This window comes from Mytilus edulis, chromosome 11 (genome assembly GCF_963676685.1).
Source record: "Mytilus edulis chromosome 11, xbMytEdul2.2, whole genome shotgun sequence".
NCBI lineage: Eukaryota > Metazoa > Mollusca > Bivalvia > Mytilida > Mytilidae > Mytilus > Mytilus edulis.
In genome coordinates, this window is record NC_092354.1 from 20,230,577 (window position 1) to 20,254,388 (window position 23,812).

Sequence of the window (23,812 nt, forward strand, 5' to 3'; positions counted from 1 at the left end):
ACGTGATTTACAATATAATCATTCTATGCAGAAGGATTTGTCTACATATCAAAAACCTCCACCACTTCCGATCCGGCACCGTTTTTCATTCTGAAAGTAATTAAACATGATTGGGAAGCAGATTTTTTTTTAAACTCATCTAGGCCTATTAGTCGTGAACATCTTTGTCCTTTAGTATCCGGTTGATAAATGTTTACTCTCAAATTGACACACGGTGGCGAACATATTATGTCATTTGGTCTCCAGTGGGAAAGGGTCTCATTTGTAATCAATTCACCTCTTTTTATATCGATATCTACATTTGCGAACATATCTGTAAGTTGGTATCTAGCGATTAGATTATTTACTCTGTAATTTATCTACAGTTGCAATCATATATTATGTCAGTTGATCTCTGTTGGAAAATGATCTCATTGCAAACATACCACATCTTTTTTTGGTTGATATACACAGTTGCAACCGTCTACGTCGTATATGATATGATGCACTTCGTCAATTGTCGCTTAGGAAATAATACAACATCTTATTAAATAATACGATTTAAACAGCCCTAATACGGATAAATCGGCATGTGCAATACTGATAACGTTCCACTGTCGATATAAATCAAGAGCTCATATTGCATGGGCTAATACAGGACGTTTACTTCCGGTTTCAATTTTCCAACGCCATTACTTAACTATGGGGGTACATTTGTGTAATCATAAAATAAAAAGGTTAAATGATGTACAATGTTTTTTAACGTCTTGCAGTCTTGAAACGGAAATAATTCACAGCCTTTTCGAGTACGGCTTTCTATTATTGACACTGTTGCATATCCGTTAAGGTAAACAATCATCACATTCAAAACGCAGACGATCCAAGACAGAGTAAGAATAGTTAAACTGTCTGATTTATTCTTCCCAGTTACTTTATATTTGCTACATAAAATGAATTGTTAAAGCATTTTATTAAGTACTTGGACGAGGAATCAGAAATTTCATCTGACAATGTTGACAAGAAATCCATGCATAATGATGGACGTAAAAGCGAAAAGCAGTGAAAAGTTCAGATATGAAATGATTTCTGTATCCTCTTTACGGTAGGTCATATATTTTTTCTTATTGAAAAAATATGAATCTTACAAATTTGACAGTTCATACAAATTTGTCTTTTAAATACCAGTCAAGGGGCTGTGAAATTTCCCAAGCCAACAAGGCGATGGAAATCGGTCCAAAGACTCTTATTTTTCGCAAATACCACTCCATAACATGATATATCTGTTTAATTACACCGAATAGTTAAGGACTAAAATTCTCTGTACAGGTGAAGTTGATTTTTTTCTTTTACTTGTAACGGTGTAATTCATAAACATGTGTATTGAAAACGTTAGATTATTTAATAAATACCTACGGGTCTCGAGGCCAATACAGCAAACCTTGAATCTATACCAGTGCCAATATAGAAACAGCCAGTTAATAACACTATATTATTATGATTTGACAAGTGAGAAGTGATATACACTTTGATCCTCATTACTGGGTTCACTGCGGGGTGGACTAACGCACACATGGTAGAGAGTGTTGGTCAATGGACGAACAGTCAAGGTTGGGTCTGGCTGTGGCATTTATCATCAGATATATAACAACAAACACATCTAGCATTTTATATGTTATTATTTTTTTAATATCCAAACATATACGTATACATATGTACATTCAATGAAAACAATTGCAGTTCATAACAATCAAAACACATTTTGTTTGATTGCAGTAACTAAACCTTTATCTAAATCATCCTTTTTATAGGGCCAAAAAAAGTACGAAGTTGAAGAGCATTGAGGACCGAACATTCTTAAAAGTTATGCCAAATACAGCTAAGGTAATCTATTCCTGAGGTAAAAAAAACATTTTTTTTTCCAATCAGAGATCGCAGGCAATAGCAGAATATTTCAAACAGAGACATACATTTTTCAAAATTTCAAACTGTTGTTCACAGTTAATAATTATGAACATATCAATGATAACTCAAGTCAACACAAAAGTGCTGACCACTGGGCTGGTGATACCCTCAACCAAAAACCCTAAACACGGATGATAACAATTACACAAAAATATCTGTATCCTTAATCGCAAAAAACAGCAACAACAATAAATATATTATTAGAGTCTTTAAAACATTTGATATAAAACACAATATAATATCATAAGAACAATTTATGAAAGAGCCACTTTAAAAAGAGTTATGAGAGACTGTAATAAACACATTAAAACACATGTATATTACTTCTATAAAATGTATCAATATATTTTAGCATAAAACACCATAATATTAAAAACAATTACATAAAAAAAACACAATTATATAAAAAAAAAACATTATATACACTTAATACGAGTATAAAATACACTTTCTCTAAAAAAGTACTTCATGGCAGATTTTAGCTGTAAAATAATGAAACATAAATAACAACTTAATTAATTAATTAATTTCTATATTACATTCACTGTTATAAAGTATCGTATTGCAAATCTGCATCTTCTGGGCATTCTAATAAAACATGTTTTTCATCTTCAATTATATTCAAATAATTTTTCGACAATTAAAACAAAACCTTTTATTAACATCTTAACCTTCATATGACAGTTTCGATTTTAATCTGAGTAACACCTGCTCTAAATTTAGAATATGCACTTAAATATTAACCGGGCATACTAATACTTAAATATTTTTTCTGTACAATAATTTGAATTAAATAACCTGTAAGTATGCAATTAACTGCTTTCATTTTAACTAATCTATAAGCAATACACTGTAGCCTTGATAAAGAAAATATTATCTTGAATTGTTCACATAAAAATGAATATGCAGGTATTTAGGGAGTAAACTATCATAACCGATATTGTTAGTTAAAAGTACCCGTATGTCACTTTTCACTGGTGATATTAATATTGATTATAAATACACGGACAAAAATGCATATATCACTGATTAATAATATTATTCTGATACAATTTTATAAACAATATATAATTCATAATAATACATAATTGAAACTTTACCAATTATTACACACATATTTTCACTGAACATTGTTATTAACGTGTATCTTAATTACATTAAACTTTCAGTCTCCGAATCCATTTGCCACAATATCAGAAAACTGTTTTTAGGAGAGCTGAGGGTGTGTATTGGAGATAATTATATCTAAATATTACATTATTTAAAAACAAAAAACAATGTTTTTGTCAATTTTGTTTCGTTTTTTTTTATTGCTTTTTCTCTTGCATTTTTTTTGTCTATTATTCTTTATTATGTTAAACCCATATTGATTCGTGTGACTGTTTAAAGAAAACATTCGTATAAGCCCCAGAGTCTTAAAAACTCGCATGACAACGCTTTTAAGTGATCTACATATTTAGCAAACATGATCTTATTAATGAATTTCATGGTATTTTCTGTTTAAATGCTATTATCTCAATTGGATTGGGTAAAAATTTACAATACACAGTAAGGTCCTGAAATAAAATATAACCTGTCACGTTAATTAGTAATATATATATTTGTATGTTTTTAAGTTACGTTATTAATATACTACAATCTTTAACTTTTTAAAAAAGTTTGTTTTTTAACAGATGGGCAAACGTCCTTAAAACACATGCATATTATTGTTATTGATAGAGATCGTATACAGTTTAAGCCATTGAAAATATATACAAATAACAAAAGTATTATAAAAAAAATATACCGATCAATATACTTAGTTCCACAAATTCTTAAATCCAAAATGTTAGACACACGTGTCAGCCATTGCAAATGTATACAAAAACATACGTAATGTAGAACGTTTTACAAATAATTAGTTCCAGAAATTCCTAAATCTAAAATCTAAGACGTCATATACTAATTAATTTATGGAAATATTGGTTTTAATAATAGAACCAGTACTTCCTTTATGACAGAATTATCTGTAAACTTGCATTACATGACTATGTTGTACAAAATATAGAGAATACACTGACAGTAAAACAACTAATGGTCGTAAAAATACAATATGAAAAAAGTACTACAACAAGCTACATGTATTACATATTGCAACCCAAGTAATGATTGCAAAAATTGTTCAATCAATTAAAAATTATTGTCGTGTACAAAAATTGAAGAAGAGGAAAAACGTTAGAGGCAAAAAAAAAAGAAAAAAAAGAGAAAAAAGAAGTCATCGTTAATATGATAATATGATAAATGACAATAATCAAACTCCATACACATTGCTTAACCATTAGAAAAGGAAGCAGTTGTGAAGTTTAATAACGTCTAAATACAATCAGTAAAATAAGATAAGTTAATTTAGTAATATAAGATATAGAAGTGTAAATAACAGACAAAGAAGATACCAAAGAATTATTCAAACTTGTAAATTCAAAATTAACTGACAAAACCATGTCAAAAAACGGAAAACGACAAAAATACTACCAAAAGTACACAAATATACATAGATAGATAATAACAAGAACCAAAAAATTAATCATACCTAGAATGAATCAGTATAAATAAATACTAGAACACACCCGTGATATCGCGGGTCCGTGAATGAATTAAAGTATATAACTATGCGCAAGCTTTATTTTAGTATTAGTATTGTCATCGGATAAAGTTATGCCGATTATAAGATACACAGTTTTCTCTGCTTTCAAATCTTTCTGTTTGAACCCGTCGAAATGGAACTTATCAAATATTGGTAATATTAACTATTTGGAAAACAAAAGATCCTGGAATGGAGTATTTTTTAATCAACAGCATTGTCATATATTAGTTATAAATAAAGTTGAATTCTTTGATTCGCTGTTTTATGTCATGCATGCCCACTAACAAATTGAAAAATGTACCTATACGCCTTATTTTTAGTCCAAATTTGTTATCTTAGAAAGTCTTACTGATTAAAATACTTCAAAAGGTAACAATTTAACAATTAAGTAGTGTCAACCCTGTGATTATGACGCGTGTATATAGCATATTAATCCTGAATACACCGTTTGGTGGTGCTCCTGTCAGATGCGGAACGTACAGATAAGGTAATAGGAAACAGGTGAATATACTATTGGTATCGGTATCGGACTCAACCCGGAACTTCTTAATTATTGGCAATATTAATTACATGGAAAACAAAAGGGCCTGGAGTGGGGTAATTTATAATCTACACCTTTGTACTATATTAGTTAAATATAAAGTTAAATTCTTTGATTCGTCGTTTTTACGTGATGACGGCTGACAAATTGGACCTCGTAATTTTAGTATTATAGATATTACGGATTACAAATGTGACGAGGTTTGTGATTGGATAACAACACAGAGATGTCAGTATATATTCAGGAAACTGCCGGGGTATATACGACGTTTTTATCCCCAATTGGAACCTCTTAAACGTCATCATAAAACCGGTTACTATGTGACGTAGTCAAAAGCCATCAGACTGTCAGAGGCTCACAGAGGGAAAAATAATGACGTGCTTCAGTCAATAAAACATTTTTGATACAAAATCACGCAATTTACACTTTTAATACTTAAATTTAATGTTAAAACTGTTATTATTAATTATTACATACACGATAATATTATGTTCACAGCAAATTAGAAAATCCTTTACGTATGCCGAACATATCAGGTTGTGTTTTTCAACTGATATAATATATGTGTTGTCAACAAATACCTGCTCTGGAAAATAACATTAAGTCAGGGGTAATCCGTAATATATGTGTTATTCAGGTCTCAGAAAGGGTATATACTGTGACATTCCCGGCTTAGGGGATATACACTCTAAGCCGGGAATGTCACAGTATATACCCTGTCTGAGACCTGAATAACATATAATGTGACACTAGACAACCATGAAATATCAAATAACAACTGTATAATAATAAAATTAAATGTTTACTGAGTGCGGTACAGTGACATTATTTTGTTTCACCACTATTGTTTTCTGCAAATCAAATTTGATTGGTTTTTTTTCCTGGTGATACAGTCAGGATATATTGATGTAAAGTGAAGTTATGCTGCATTAGTCTTGTGAACATGGTAACATAATATATAAATATAATAGGATGCAAAACAAAATATATCAAACAGAGACCAACGTTAAGACATGAAAAGCAGGAAATACCAAATAAAGACAGAACTAATGTGATGGATAGCATTATATACCAAACAGATGTTGATCTCACACAGAGACAGAAATTATGAGATGAAATGATATCAAACAGCGACAGAAGTAAAGGTATACATAGCAGTTAAAATCAACAGGAGACAGAAGTAGTAGGATAAAGCTCAGCAGGTATCCAATGGAGACAGACAATTTGGTGGAATAGCAGTATATTCATCAAACATACTCCAAAATAAGACCATATCACATAGATCAATATTTATTATTCTTCTCTGACAGTAACCGTATAACATCAGTATGTCCGTTCTGACTTGCTTTGTCCAGTGGACTACAGCCATCATTGTCACAAAGATCGACGTTAGAATTTTTTTCTAACAATAATTTAACTACTTGAGTATGTCCGTTCAGACTGGCAATGTATAGAGGACTACAGCCATCATTGTCACATTGATCAACGATAGGATTTCTCTCTAACAACAACTTAACTATTTCAGTATGTCCGTTCTAACTTGCCACAAACAGAGGACTACATCCATCAGTTTGACATAGATTAATGTTAGGATTCTTCTCTAATAACAACTTTACTATTGCAGTATGTCCGTTCTGACTTGCCATGAACAGAGGACTACATCCATTAGTGCGACATAGATCAACGTAAGGATTTTTCTCTAACAACAACTTTACTATTTCAGTATGTCCGTTCTTACTTGCCTGTCTCAGTGGACTACAGCCATCTTCGTCACATAGATTAATGTTAGGATTCTTCTCTAACAACAACTTTACTATTTTAGTATGTCCGTTTTGACTTGCAATGTACAGAGGACTACATCCATCCTTTTGACATAGATCAATGTTAGGATTCCTTTCTAACAATAACTTCACTATATCAGTATTTCCGTTTTGACTTGCAATGTACAGAGGACTACATCCATCATTTTGACATAGATCGATGTCAGGATTTCTCTCTAACAACAACTTTACTATATCAGTATGTCCGTTCTGACTCGACATGTACAAAGGACTACCTCCAACATTGTCACATACATCAACGTTAGGATTCCTCTCTAACAACAACTTTACTATTTTAGTATGTCCTTCCTGACTTGCCTGTCTCAGTGGACTACATCCATTATTGACACATAGATTAATGTTAGAATTCTTCTCTAACAGTAACTTTACTATATCAGTATGTCCGTTCTGACTTGCCATGAACAGTGGACTACATCCATCAGAGTTACATAGATTAATATCAGGAGACTTCTCTAACAACAGCTTTACTACATCAGTATTTCCGTTTTGACTTGCAATGTACAGAGGACTACATCCATTATTTGGACATATATCAATGTTAGGATTCTTCTCTAACAACAACTTTACTATTTCAGTATTTCCGTTTTGACTTGCAATGTACAGAGGACTACATCCATTATTTGGACATAAATCGATGTTAGGATTCCTCTCTAACAACAACTTTAATATTTCAGTATGTCCGTTTTGACTTGTCATGGACAGTCCACTAACCCCATCATCTCTACATTGATCCACATCTACATCAGTATGTAATATCCACTGTACCATATCAGTATAACCATCGAAACAAGTCAGTATCAGCGGAGTAGAACCTGATCCATAGTGCTCTTTCGATAATACTGTGTCACATGTATTTGCTAATGTGACTTGAAGTGATTTGTCCAGATTTTGTAAGTGCTTCAACAGCTGTTGTCTAAAATCTAAAACTTTCAAATTGTTGTTCATAAATGTAACACTCACTTTTCCTGTTGCCCAGTCCTTTATAAACCTTTCTAAATACAATCCAAAATTCTCTTCTGGTATTTGAATAAGGAAGTCTATGTTGCTTTTCCCTTCATCTGTTGAATTCCTCCATATGAAGCGTTCATGAACAAAATCACTATCAGCATGGTCTATTAAACATTCAATCATTTTCTGACCAAAGTAATAAGCAAGGAAGTCAAACAATTTATCATGTACTGTTCTATAGATACCATCCTGTTTATGTACAAATGTACCTTCTAGAGTGAGAAGGGCCTCTTTTAGTTTTGCCTTGGAAGTACCTCTGTTCAATCCACAAGCATCACATGTAGTTTCGATAAGTTGTTGTTGATCACGTGTTACTGTACCCTGGATCCATTTGTCTTTCAGCTGATTATTAAAGAGAACTAGTAAAGCTAGACTGCATATTTTATAGTTCCCCTCATCTCCATGCCTACCCAAACTGTCTAGTTCAGTTTGATAGACGAAAAATGGATTTTTGAAAAATTCCTTAACATCTCCATGTTTTTCCTTAAGATATAAAGAGCATAAAAGAGGAAAGAATTCACTATTTTGTGATAGTTTATCAATATTGTCTAAACTTGAATCAATATACATACTTGCCATAATATATTTTTCTTCAGCTGTAAGGCATAACTTATCTGACATTAGATTACATTCACAGGTCTTAAAAGGTTCTAATATATTAAACTTATCATCTCTATAAACTTGTAACCTACAAGATACAATAATCTTACAACATTTGTCTGCAATAATTGTTTTAATCACAGGTAACAGTTGTTGCCAGTTTTCAATCTGTAGTTGGTTGGCAGTAAAATTTCCACAAATATCATCTATGATGAAGACTGTCTGTTTACCAGGTTGATAATAATCTCTGATATCATCCTGTTTTCTTACTGGTATTATTTTGTACCCTTCCTTTTGTAAAACTAGTGCTGTGTGTCTTGCAATAAAAGATTTGCCTACTCCTGATGGTGCAGTTAAAGTCAAACAACTGTTGGTCTGTAAACACTCAAGCACGTACTCACTTGCTCTTGTAGACACAAACATATTATCCTTTATTTCCCATTCTGTTATTTCGTTTTCTATTTGGTCTGAAAAAATATTATAAAGTGTAGCTAATTAGAGATAAAATAATGACAATTTAAATTAATTTAACTATATCATAATAAGCAGGCAATTAATAGTGGATTACGTATGTTGTGTAAGTTGTTTCATATTTTGACATTATCGTCTTATCGTTGAAGGCTAGATGACGACCTGAAGTGTAATACGGGCTTGCATTTGTTGCCATCATTTGCTTCTTATTTTGAAAGCATTATAATTGGAACTACCCAAGACAATGATATTTTCTTTTAAGACACAAGGATATTGTCTTGTCTAACCATGGAAAGGTACTATAAGATATAGCTTATTGTAAAATCATTGAAAAAACATATAAATACATGGTTAATACTAATTTAAAGCAAAACATAGATTAAAATGTTCCAAATAACATCAATTCATTTAAATATACGGTCAAAAGTAAATGACAAAAAAGATTATAACAATATACAATACCGTAAAAAAGATACAACCTTCATACCGAATGTCGTAAGTCTAAATTAAAAAAAAAGTTTGTGGACGATGATGTATCGTTTGTCTACTGCTATGACTGTATGCAAATATAAAAAAAGAAGATGTGGTATGATTGCCAATGAGACAACCGTCTACAACAGACCAAAATGACAGACTTAATAACAACTATAGGTCACCGTACGGCCTCCAACAATGAGCAAAGCCCATACCGCATAGTCAGCTATAAAAGGCCCCGATATGACAATGTAGAACAATTCAAACGAGAAAAATAACGGCCTCATTTATATAAAAAAAAATGAACGAAAAACAGATATGTAACTCATAAACAAACGACAACCACTGAATTACAGGCTATTTATGCATATGGAACTTGATAGATTCCCTGGTAAAACATCCTTTTCGGATTGTTTTTACTGAATTATTATAAAAAGAGTTCCAATGTTCCGCGTTATACATCTTTTGCATGTCAATCTCAAATTTCATAAATCACTGGCAACATTCGTACATGGGAAAGCACTAACAATCCAATGTCATATATAATTTATATTTCTAAGAAACCTATCTCTTTTAAAAATGATCAGTACTGATTTTCGAAGTGTCCGGCATACAATCCAGCTGGATTCGTACATACTGGCAAAAAAAAATTATTATTCATATATTGGAATAGATGGAATAGACATCAAGATTTCTCCTCGATTTGCCTCGAATAATTCAGACTGATAAATTTACATACAAACAAACACACACAATATTTAATATGTGTTTCTGTATCACAAAAGCAATAGGAAATACATTCAAAATATTTTGTGCACACAAGCTACAGTATGACAACAAATTTTCGAAAGTACATGGTGTATGCACGGACAAGTGTAAGTCTGTATTCCCCGTTGTCTATCATGCACACTATTTTAATATTAGAGTCATTCGTAAGTACATGATGTCTTTATTCTGTACAGGGTTCATTTCTGTATCAGAAGTGTATCCTTTTCTTTTTTTACCACTGTCATTCTTAATAAGTGTACTCCTTATTATTCTCAAATTTATTTTTGTTTGGTCATTGTTCTCTATTCATTTATAGCATTGGCTCTATTCTCTTTTTATTACCCCATCAACACTCTATATTGTATATTATTTTGCCTTTGAGAGGTCGATTTCCAAATGTTTAAGCAAATTTAAATGACAACTATAATAGTCAACTGTCAGTCATTCTAACACGATTAAAAATAACTGATTTTGTTTACCCACAACTAGTTTGTAGAATGCGTAGTAAACAAACATGTGGAGTGTTTTTTTCTCTCAAATATATGTTTTATGTCCTGTGACAAATACTTAAGGAATACTTTCTACAAGTACTAGTTAGTATCATTACAGTCTTTTAATGTGAATATATAAAATACCAAAACACATGACATCAACTAATATTACCTCTAATATTCTTTGGTATACATTCTTCCTGCTCAATTTCTATTTTCGTTATTTTCTCTTTTAGATCTGAACGTTCTTCTGTTCCTGAAATACGAACAGAAATTCTGTTGTCTATTATACTACGCAAATCGCATAAGCGTAAGGTTAAATTCAAAATTATCATGCCAAACATATGTTAATATAAGAATTCCAAGATGGGACATCCACGACCTTTACAGACAAACAAGCATATACCTTATATAAAACTTTAAATGGCCTCAACAAGACAAATAAAAACAATTGCAACCCTTTATTTAACATGGGAATTTCATGTTACAGCAAACCGTAAAACCAAACGATATAAACAGACTCCGAAGAGACTGTGTCCATAACCATTATGTACAACATGGAAAATTATTAGTTAACATTTTTTAGTGGGAAACAACGCAAGTATGATTTAACTGATCATTTCAATTATGTTGACAACTATAAAGATCGTATCTGTTGATAACGTTTCCTTCCTTTTAATTTTTCTTTTTTTAGTATTAAAAAAAGTTTTTAAAAAAACAGTAAAGGGCAAAAACTTCATTTACTAGTTGTATGCAGATTAAATTCACTGTGATTTACTGTAGATCTCGCCTTGCTGTCCATTTATGCTTTTCAATGTTTCTAATCTTATATTACAATTTTCCAGATGAAAACATTGAAAATAATGGGAAATCGTCACCTATAGACAGTTACTTCATTTAGGATTAAATTAATTTATCAAGGCGCATTACTAGTATATCTTAACTTTTGATGAGTACTGCTTTTTAAGGTTTCCAGTGAGATATATATTTTTTTTAATTTTGTTATTAGACAAAACGCTTAAAATAACTAAAAATCGTCATGAAAGGGCAATACATATAAAGTGTCGTTTGACGATTTTAGTTTTTGTGTTTTATTTGTGGATCTTGTCTTTCTGATCAGTTTTGAGATTTAATTTTTATCTCTATCTATCTTTATTCTTTAGATATATTGTAAAAGAGGAAAAAATGGCAACATTCTTTATTTGCAAAAAAAGTCGTCTTACAGTTTTGACGTAAGCGGACAATAGTTAGAACTCAACATTCTGAACAAATTTTCTCATATCAGAAATTCTCTTTTTAGCGGTTTTCAAAACATAAGTTAAACTTGCACAGTTCCATTTTATCTATGTCGGCCATCTTGGTTGACAAACGGAATCATCGTACAGATATTTTAAACTAGAAACCCCAATGATATTTGGGGCCAAGATTGGAAAAATTTGGCAAAGTGGTTATAGCCCATGGACGCAATGTGAGTAAGCATGCTCACATGGCCTTGCACCTTCGTGATATAAAAAGTAGTTTAAAAACGGGATGACTCTTCAGATTGATATAAATCACACAATTATCAGCTAACAAACCTACCTATGACACTGAGCACTGATTTTATGGGTAAGTTATTTCAGACAGAAGCAGTCTAAGAGGGTTTGCTTTTGAACGACGTCAAAATACAAGGGTGATGATATGTGCATCAAATTAATAGTGAGACAAGTATCCGAACTTAAATTCGGGATAAAAAGTCGATATTTGGCTAAATATTTTGCCAAATATCGCATTTACTTCAAAGAGTAAATCGGGTCGATTAAAGTGTAATACGACGGCTTTTCTGTTGTACACTTCTAGAGTAACTGTACTTGCCAATTTCGTTCACAAATTATTTTTAGAAGGACAAGTTATGGGATGTGCCTACTGAATCAGCAGTGTGGTATTCGATGAAAATTAAATAGCGTCAGTTAAGGCTGCTTTTAACGTCATATGTACAAGATTAAACATTTACGACAAACATTTTTCTGAAGCTGGATAATCGATAGACAATTTTTAATTTCTAAAATTTTCCTCTCCGCTGCTCAGCTATTTACACCACTGTCTCGGGTAAGGGGTGTGTTTGAATCCCGCTAACATGTTAACTCCCGTCATACTCTAGTTGTATTTGCCTGTACAAAGTCAGATGCCTGTATTTCAGTGGTTGTCGTTTGTTGATGTGTAACATATCTATTTTCCCGGTATGTGATTTGCTCACTGTTGATGGACATACGGTGACCTTTAGTTATAAATTTCTCTATCATTTAGTCTCTTGTTCAAAGTTATCTAACTGACAATTATACTACATCCTCTTTTTTTACATTAAGTCGGTTGAGTATTTCATCATACATATAGAAGTACAATTCAAAAGCATTTCAGATTTCAATAATTCCTTGTTTTAATGCATTTTAATATCCGATCTCAATTAGAAATGACAAGAGAAATATAACCACGGCAATTTGTTTACAAACTTAAGCTTGCAATTAAAATGTTTGAATGTATGCAGTAAAATGTTAGTCATGCTTAAAGAGTGCTCAGTAAACTATTTTTTTAATAAAACATTACCTTTTTGCATAGTTGATTCTAGCTTTGTTATTTTTGAACTTTGAACTGCTAGTTCATTACTATGGTAATTCAATCTGTTAACATTACGCTGAATACTGTCATCTTGGTTCACAAGTTTCTTCAGTGTGTTGTAGTCTAAACTTTTTGATTTTGCATCATCTGCATCTAAAACATCTTGCTGATTTCCCAAATTATGAATAGCCTGAAAATTATAAAACCTTTGATAACTATTTACACCACTAGGTCGATGCCACTGCTGGTGGACGTTTCGTCCCCGAGGGTATCACCAGCCCAGTAGTCAGCACTTCTGTGTTGACATGAATATCAATTATATGGTCATTTTTATAAATTTTCTGTTTACAAAACTTTGAATTTTTCGAAAATCTAAGGATTTTCTTACGCCCAGGAGTAGATTACCTTAGCCGTATTTTGCACAAATTTTTGGAATTTTGGGTCCTCAATGCTCTTCAACTTTGTATTTGTTTGGCTTTTTAATTGTTTTGATCTGAGCGTCACTGATGAGTCTTATGTAGACGAAACGCGCGTCTGGCGTATTAAATTATAATCCTGGTACCTTTGATAACTAATAACAATTAAAACAAGAAAATGGTATTTATAAATCAAAGACATGTTATCATTGTACTCATCAGTTTTATTTCATCTTTCATGCAGATAATACTCACAAAAGCAGATATGGATTGCCAATGAGACAACTGTTTACCAAAATGTAAGTAAAAAGGACGTCAACAATAATAAACATTATTTTAATTGGAGTCGATTCTGAACCCTGAGATAGTTTATGCTAAACCATATGTTTTTAAAATTGTCATATATAATGACAACAAAATATACTATGGATTCATTATTATTAGTTGGATACCAATGTTCGTGGGTTCTGTGGGTAAAGGTGAACCACGAAATCTAGTGTTCAACAAAATGTATATTTTTATAGACGTTGTATACAGAGAAGGTCAAAACCACGAAATCAAATATCTACGAATATGCAAGTTTTCAACCATCCACGAAAATTGATGCATGTACCCACGAAAATAAATGAATCCACAGTAACCAATTTTGTGGATCACTACGGTTTAAGAAAACAAAAAACGATTAAACCATAACATAAACATGATAAAATAAACTTCAAATATTAAAAGACAGAATAAAATAAAAATCTTGTAAAAAAACATATAAACAAACAGAAGTAAACATACAGTTAACGAATAAGTTGGATCGGCGAAACGATATAAATAAACAAATGTGTAACAATGTCAAAAAGACAACTTTAACAAAGAACAAAATGGCATTAACAAAAGTAACATACAAATTTAAATAGATTAATTGTGTTGATAAGAGTATTGTACGTACATATTCCTGAACTTAATGACATTCTTCAGTCCGTATTGATTAGACATTTCTTTGTTTATAGCATGTCGTTATTGAGTCAACTTAAAAGATCGTTGTCTGATTGAAAAAAGTGTTCGTGTAATACATGTCCAAATAAGCAGCAAATCTTGAAGAAAATCATTCACTTTATTATTATTGTCACCAATTTTGTACGGTTAGCTGCGATTGGACAATTTAGTGACACGTGTTAAAACCCGATGAACACTTTTTCTGGAAACGGGTATTTTTTTATCAATTTCATTTGAACCGGTTGAAGGAAAATGAAGCATACATGTGTTTACAATATGACTTACATTTACTGCTGTATGGCTATTTAGGTTTCTCAAATGTTCAGTCTTGTAAAATGTACTACTACTTAATTGAAACGTCGTACAAGTCAGATACAAAACAAAAGTAACAAAACATCAGGCTGGAAACAACCTGCCGTATAGTTTGTCTGCACTTGTAGTCAGGTCAAGACCTGACTACTCGTGCAGATAAACTATACGACAACGGTTGTAACCGCACTGTTTCTTTGTTACCTGTGTATTGTATCTAATACATAACCTTTAAAAATGATAATATTCTTTAATTTCTTACCTTTTCCAAATCAATCCATATTCTGTTGCAGTCTGTATCTGATAATTTTCCATCTTTTGAATGCGAAACAATGAAATTTTTATAATACTTGATCCGTGCTATGTGAGCACCATCACACAATTCATGTGACTGTGGTAATGCATCAAATCCAAAAGCTGGTGGTGAGATATTTGGTGGCAAATGTCGTAGAAGACAGGCCATTAAAGTGGTATCTAAATCGACAGAGGAAACGACCGCTGACCCTACAAAAGCGAGATTAATTTAAGGCTAATGTGGTTTCCCAAAGTTCTATACTATCAACATTTATCATTTGTCCTATAAATTGCAATGTAAAGCGTACCTGCCAATCAAAGTGCCTAACTATAGCAATATTCAAGAGAGTAAAGTTTTATTTTGCATTTCATTCATATGTGTCTCTCTCTATCTCTACTTTAAATATATTGCATAAATTGTGTACTAGCTTGATAATCGAGGTCTGTTCTCATATTTAAACTCTGTCCACATATTTTAACATTAGCAAAATGATTACATAAGCAATGCATCAATACATTTACCTTTTTTCGATGCTGTTAAACAGTGTTATGTAATTGAACGTAATTGAGTGTCGTCATTCGCAAAGAAATCTACCACCTTCTATGTTGAATTTGTATAGTGTTAGTCTTTCATTTTAATGAAGCAAACACGATGACTTTCTTAAAGAATTATGATCTCTTAGTACCATCAGTTGTCCCTATAACATTTTGGTTCTGTTAATACCCGAAATCGAATTAAGGAATGACTATAATATTTTTTTTCTGTCTATGAGAAAATAACATAAAAAAATTGGTGCACACTTAATAACGCGCGTAGCGGGTTATTTTACAGTGTTCACAGCGTTGTTTATGTTATTTCGAATAGACAGAAACAATATAATTACAGTCATTTCTTATAATTTAATTCTTAATTCCATTTTAAACCGTAGAAAACCATGAAAAAAACGTTGATGACGTCAAGATCACATGACTAAATAATGTCTATGGGCTGATAACAAAATAACGTCAGCCAATCAGAAGACGCGTTACATCCAAAATGGAATTATTATGAAATGTACCTGATGATGGGTATAAGATATTCCATTGTTCCTGATACAATACTCTCCTTTGCCCTCTGGGTGGTTTGTGCAGGTCTAAAAGTATTGCCTTATTTGGTGGAAAAGACAAATCTGATTGCAAATTTGGATGGAAACCATCAAAATACCTCCTTAGTGCAGTTGTTCCTACTCGGTAAGTAAGGTAAACAATGCGAAGAAAATTATCTTCCTCCTTAGTTATGTTAGTCGCCATGACTATTTCACGTAGTGTAAGCCTATACTATTCGTATATATATTTTTTTGGCTGCACCCAACAAAGCATCATTGTTTTCTGAAAATGATATATTTCAAAATGATTAAGATTCATTGTACTTTTAAAAGCGTTTAAGTTCAACAGTGTAATAAGCTGTATCTATGTATAAATATATAGTGTCTTTGTTTATATATATGTATTTAAAATGAATAACATTTTTGAAGGTCAATCGCAGATTTAATGAACAAAAACGACGAATACAGTTTCTTTCCTCGCCGTACTGTCGAGTCGTACTTTATTACTAAACCATCGTACCTGAGGGATAAATAAAAAAAGTTGAAACTCCATGTCGTGCAAAAAAATATTTTACTACTTTGCAAACACCTGATTTCCCAAAACAGATAACACTTATGTAAAGCTTCCGAAAACAATTTTGTAACGTTACATCGTACGGAAAAAGAGGGTACAGTTATATTTAAGACACTTAACAGAGGAAGGCAAGCGACCAAACAATCTTATGGTCGAATATAAACCGACAACGCTTTGAGACAGGGTTAACCCCAAGTGTCCTTTAGAATCAGATGTGAAACTGACTATTGAAAAGAACATGAAACATGATAAAGATAAAAACCATATCCACAACAGGTAAAAGAGTAAAATCACAAACGAAAGAAGACTGATATCAACCAGAGTGTATATAAGGTACTCTGGAACGGCAATAAGCCTGTTCAAAATATGGCACTTGCGTGAGGTTCAAATGATAAAAAAATAAAATAACAAAATTATGATCTAAAAATCTTTTTAAAAGTCCTTTATCAAATGATAAATTTCAAAAGCTCAAACCTATTAAACGAATAGAAAACAACTGTCATATTGCTGACTTACTAAACGCAATTCCTTATGTACAAAAATGTGGATTAAACCTGGTTTCATAGCTAGCTAGACCTGTCAGTTGTCTGAGAGTCGCGTTATGTCGTTAATAACATACTCGCATATAGCATCGTATACAATTATGAGTTTCTTAAGCGAGGAATATAAATAAATATTTTTGACTTAAACCCATTTTGTGTTTATGCTTATTAACTGGTAAAAATAAGTTCTGATATTTTTTTTATTTCTGATATTGTCTAACCCATTTTCAGACTTTAACATTTGCTCTAAACAAGGTCCATATACTAAAAAAATCCTACGAATTAAACTCAACAGACACTATTGTAAGGGTGGTAGGAAACACAATCGTATACTTTGTTGGTTTTTCTTATTTATTTACCCCGTATAAGACCTAATTTGTAAAAAATGTACTAGTTTAAGACTATATCGGTACCTTGATTATTTTACCTGACATGCCAGTCCATTTTTTACAACTATATTCACATATCTATTTCGTATGAATATGATATTCAAAAGAGGTCGCTACTCAGTTTCAAAGAAGTAAACTTTTCAAACCACTCAGTCAGGGATTAATAAAGGATTCAAATGAGCAAAAACATTAAAAATGTGTTTGTTTCGATATATTAGCCATACAAATTTTGGCGGGGGACTATTCCTAGTTTTATCATTGACAAGTTTAAGTTATCAAAAAAATAAATAAATAACAACGTTAAAAGACTTTTACAGATGGTTTATCATTATACATGATGGGGATTCATAAACAGAAATATCCTTAAAGGCATATGAGTTTTTGTTTTACTTATCCATAATTTTAATACTTCTTCATTAAACATAATGTCGCTTTGATAAACAGAAATTGATATTCAAATATTCAGTAGAAAAAATATTTGAAAGCTTGACATTGAAAAGGGCAAACGACCTAAAACACACTGTTTTGTATTGATAACGTAAAAATATTGCACCAGAAAAAAGAATATTTGTGTTTGTATAATTAAATATTCCCGACTAATATTGTTTGTATGTTAGGGGCATACATAAGTATGTGTACATTACAACTACTAGATTTGTACTTCATATTTTCATACGGAGGAAAAATGAAACAGAGGAAATTATTCTATACAATGCCGTGTGGATTCGCATGCACGTTATAATACCTGAGCTGTGTATACAAAAGATCGGCAACATTTGTTTATCGTCTTTTTGAAAATGTTTTGTAATGACGTCATGCTACCCCAAAATCATCGTCCATACGAGTCATTCATTTCCATACGCGTCAAATAATAAATGAAATGCAACTTCATTCATACAATCGAACATCTATCACTATTCCTTTTCTACGCGGCAAAAGGTTTTACTTACTATTGAATTGAATTTTGTATTTTCAAACCAAAAACATATAGTTTAAAACACTATTGTCGATAAAAAAAAACAGTAAAGACATTCTACTTTTTTGTATAATAAATTGATTAGCTTGAATATCTGATCGCCCTTGTCGGGGTAGCTTGAAACTCTTGCTGATAAAACAAGTAAATAAAACAAAAATATATGTGTAAATCAATAAAACACAATAAAAGAAAAAAACTCACCCTTCCTCATAGAAAGATACAAAATGGCGTTTGAATGAAGTGATTAAAATGGCGTTTAAATGCCTGTATTTGTTGAATGTGTATTTCTTTTAAAACAGGTTTTATTCATTATTGATCAAGTGTACAGTTACATGAAGTTTAAAGGGACGATAGTTCAATAGTAAGCAACGAAATGGAACGAAGGCCTATTTCATAACTATACACAAGTTAAATTTGTTTTAAATGTATGTTGATTTTACATGTGTGTGCTATCATAAGGAAACTTTTAAAGTTATAATATGGAAAGTAATTTAACAGGTTTTTAAACTTTTGAAACACAACACAAGTACGTGTGACACTCTGAAATATCATAATGGAATATTGATTTCCCATTTATAATTAGGATTTCAATAATATTTGTATTGAATGTTAAAACTAACCTAATAGGAATAAAAATGTATGATATTAGTAAAACATGTATGCTGCCACACAGCCAAATATTGGGCCGTCTCAACATTCATGGTGATGGACAAATATGTATAAAACTTTAAAAAAAAAAACAAAAAAACATGTTGTTAAATATATAAGAAAACTCGACAAAAACATACTTAAAAGGCTTTGAGATAATTTCAGACGTTTTCAAGAATTAGAAACGACTTTTGACTATCAAAGATAACACATTTCCAAATTCAAACAACTAAGAGACTTTTTCATGCAAAAAATCGTTTGTTGCATTTTAAATACATTGATACATTAATAACAGAAAACACTCAGACAGTTTATATAAACATATAATCATGATTATGGTATGAAAGACATTGCGTGGACCCAACAATTTTTAAAAAGAGGGGTTCCCAAACATGCATTGAATTGAAATGGGGGAGGGTGATTAACCCCGTATGTTCCCTTACAAAATCAACACATAACGGGAATACAACCACCCACCATCCCCTGTATACGCCACTGATAATTCAAGAAACTGAAATTACCAAAATGACGTATTCGGTTTATTATTTTTTGGTTCGTTGTTATAATTTGAATATGATACTAATGCATATAACTTGAAGGGGTATAGTTATCATTTGAATGAGCCTTGTGTACAACTTTTGGTGTGTTTTTTTATGGAATTTATAACAGAAATGCATAACATATTCGAATTCATTAACTGTTGTTATATATTCATTGGCCAATATAGCATTATATTTAAATTAAAACATTGTTGTGATGTAATTCTATTGTTTGACCTGTTCTTTGTTTTAGTGGTTGGACTTTTATTTACCTGTAAGAAACCATTATGTTACCTTAAGCTGTGTAATATTTTTAAGAATAGCCCTCTCCGTTCTTAAAAACATTGGACAGCTAAACGTATCATAACTGATTCTTACAGGTAAATAATATTTCAATCACTGAAATAAGAAAAAAAACCTATTGATTACCATCATTGTTTTCATCATCACGGGTAGTAAGGTCGACTTATATAATAAGATCCTGATTTAGAGAAATTCCGCGCAATTCGATTGGCTGATATTAAATTTCAGTTCAATTTTTAATTACGTCAATTAGAATTATTTCTCTTATTTATTACGTCATTTTGGAATTATCTCCCTTATACCCGTTACCTAATACAAAAGATAAGCTGCTTTATAATCCTTATAAATTTGATTTTTCACAGTTTTAGATTAAATACCTAAAATATATTTGTTTGATACCGTCTTAATATTAAATTTGAATATAATAATATGTCAAATTCAGGATAAATTCGTTGCACGGTGTTCAATTGTCCTACTACGGAGTTTATTGGGTCAATAAAATTAATATCGAGTGAGGCAAATAGACTACTGTGCAACTAACAGTGCACTCATGGAAGCATAAGATACATTAACAGAATATAAATATAAAGCCCTCGTGAATAAAATTTTAAACATTTACCTAGTACCTTGTATCATAAGACAGTGAATCAGAATCAGAAATGGTAGCGAATTCTTCATATTTTGCAAATAACTGTTAAAAACAATATGGCAAACGATCAATATGTTCATGGAATACACAATACATTTATTTAACTACATCATTTTGTACATAGTTCCTTTCTAAATTCAATCCACATGTGTAAACTTGTCTCATTTAGGACAACTATCTTTAAACGATCCTATTCCCAAAGATACATGCAAACATTATAATCTGTAACACATGCATGTGTCTCTGTCACTGTTCATACACTCCCACATTGTACATCGTACGTTATTACTTAGAGACATTTGTCACTGATCATATATGTCAACCTTCACCAATCATGCATTTTAACAAATATTGTATTGAGCATGTGTATCTGTTACACATCATACTCCGTGATTGTTATCAATTCATTATTAAAACTATAACAAACATTTGTGTATGTTCTAGTAATGTTCACTGTCACAAATCATACTTTATTAAGCATATACATGAGGATACTCAAATGTTTCCCTGTCACGCATGCACTTTCGCAGACTACCGATTTATAATACAGACATAAAATTCCTGTTACTGATCACAACGTCAAATATCGCTTTTCATACATTCTCAAATCATATGTATAATCAAGACCATCATATATTCTAATTTGGATCTGCAAGCAAATCAAGACCATCACGTATACACGTCATGACAATATTTTATTTCATTCTGCAAGCAGATCAACATCATAACGCAATCACATCCTGAACATTCTGTATTCCAACTGCATCTGCAGCTAATCAGAACCATTACGTAATCAAGACGATTATGCGATTAATATATGATAAAGATGTCAAAACGTTTTCAAGTAGGCAATTCACGATATCCTTGTTTTCGTTTTAATAGTCTCAATAACACTTACTAACACAATTTATAATCTATATTGTTTGGCGTATAGCTAATCGACCTGTACTTCTATTTCTATTTCTATTCGTTACTTACATATTTTTGTCTTCAAAAACAATAAATGATAATCACCACTGACACTTATAGCACAACTTTATTCTGGAAACAAATAACATAGGAGTTGCCAATATAAGTATTTAAGCAAAAATAATGTGTATGGCTGATATAACATAGTTAATAAAATTGAGAATGGAAATGGGGAATGTGTCAAAGAGACAACAACCCGACCAAATAAAAAAAAACAACAGCAGAAGGTCACCAACAGGTCTTCAATGTAGCGAGAAATTCCCGCACCCGGAGGCGTCCTTTAGCTGGCTCCTAAACAAATATATACTAGTTCAGTGATAATGAACGCCATACTAATTTCCAAATTGTACACACGAAACTAAAATTAAAATAATACAAGACTAACACAAGCCAGAGGCTCCTGACTTGGGACAGGCGCAAAAATGCGACGGGGTTAAACATGTTTGTGAGACATCGAGAGGGACGAAAGATACCAAAGGGACAGTCAAACTCATAAATCTAAAACAAACTGACAACGCCATGGCTAAAAATGAAAAAGACAAACAGAAAAACAATAGTACACATGACACAACATAGAAAACTAAAGAATAAACAACACGAACCCCACCAAAAACTAGGGGTGATCTCAGGTGCTCCGGAAGGGTAAGCAGATCCTGCTCCACATGCAGCACCCGTCGTGTTGCTTATGTGATTACAAATCCGGTAAATAGTCTAATTCGGTAGGTCAAATTCATGAAAGGGAAGGTTATTGTAGTTACGACGTAAGGAACATATCCGATATCATTTGTGAAATGGTTATTCCATAACGGTCAACCAACTCGTGATGGCGTCCGTAAAATTTACGAAGGGATGATTTCAACTTCACCATTTGGAACTCTTGATTTAATAGCTTCCTTGTGAGCAGTAACCCTCTATCAAGAAAATCATGATAGGAAATGCAAGCACGGGAATATCGTATCAATTGAGAGATATATACCCCGTATGCAGGTGCTGCTGGAATGTTGCAACTTAGAAATGGAAAGTTCACAATTGGAAAGCTGAAATCATCTCTTTTGTCGTAAAGTTTTGTCTTCAACCGACCCTCATTGTCAATTTCTAGATGTAAGTCAAGATATGAAGCTGACTTAACTGTATCTGTAGTATCCTTTATCTCCAATTCGATGGGATAGATTCGTTCCACATAGTCACCAAATTTTGAATTGTTTAGTGAAAGAACGTCATCTATATAGCGGAAAGTAGAGTTAAAGGATATTGCTAACTTCTTATCTTTCTTCCTAAGAAGTTCCTGCATGAAGTCAGCCTCATAATAATAAAGAAACAAGTCAGCAAGTAGAGGGGCACAGTTTGTTCCCATTGGGATGCCGACAGTCTGTTGAAAAACACGTCCTCCGAACGTAACAAATATGTTGTCAATCAAGAAATCAATCATCTTGATAATATCGGTTTCAGAGAATTTTTTGTTTGAATCAGAGTGATTCTTTACAAAGTATGATTTATCCCTCCCTAAGACAAGATACTTGTATCTACGTTGGCCATTCTTTCTTATGAAGCAAAGTAATACCAACTCTTTTAATTTGTCTTTAAGTTTGGAATGTGGAATACTTGTGTAAAGAGTAGAGAAGTCAAATGTTTTAATACTGTTACAAGATGAAAGAGAGTTAGATTGTATGTACTCTAAAAGATCTTTGGAATTTTTAAGTATCCACATCTGACTCACGCCACCTCTAGAATAGGCAGTTTCACAATAACTTTGAAGCCCGTCTTTGATTGCTGATAAAA

The 23,812-nt window shown here is 31.9% G+C and overlaps 2 protein-coding genes across 2 annotated transcripts in view; both read right to left on the bottom strand.

The window, feature by feature from the left end:
* LOC139495292 (uncharacterized) overlaps window positions 1-23,812 on the bottom strand; it is a 184,583-nt gene that overhangs the window by 146,908 nt on the left and 13,863 nt on the right. The gene's annotated exons all lie outside the window — the stretch shown is intronic.
* Window positions 6,641-16,722, bottom strand: LOC139494074 (uncharacterized). The gene is made up of 5 exons (XM_071282245.1): window positions 16,418-16,722; window positions 15,328-15,569; window positions 13,342-13,543; window positions 10,931-11,014; window positions 6,641-9,021 (listed from the first exon to the last, which is right to left on the bottom strand). Exons 1-5 carry the CDS (start codon window positions 16,647-16,649, stop codon window positions 6,641-6,643), a joined length of 3,141 nt encoding a protein of 1,046 aa, XP_071138346.1. The 5' UTR covers window positions 16,650-16,722.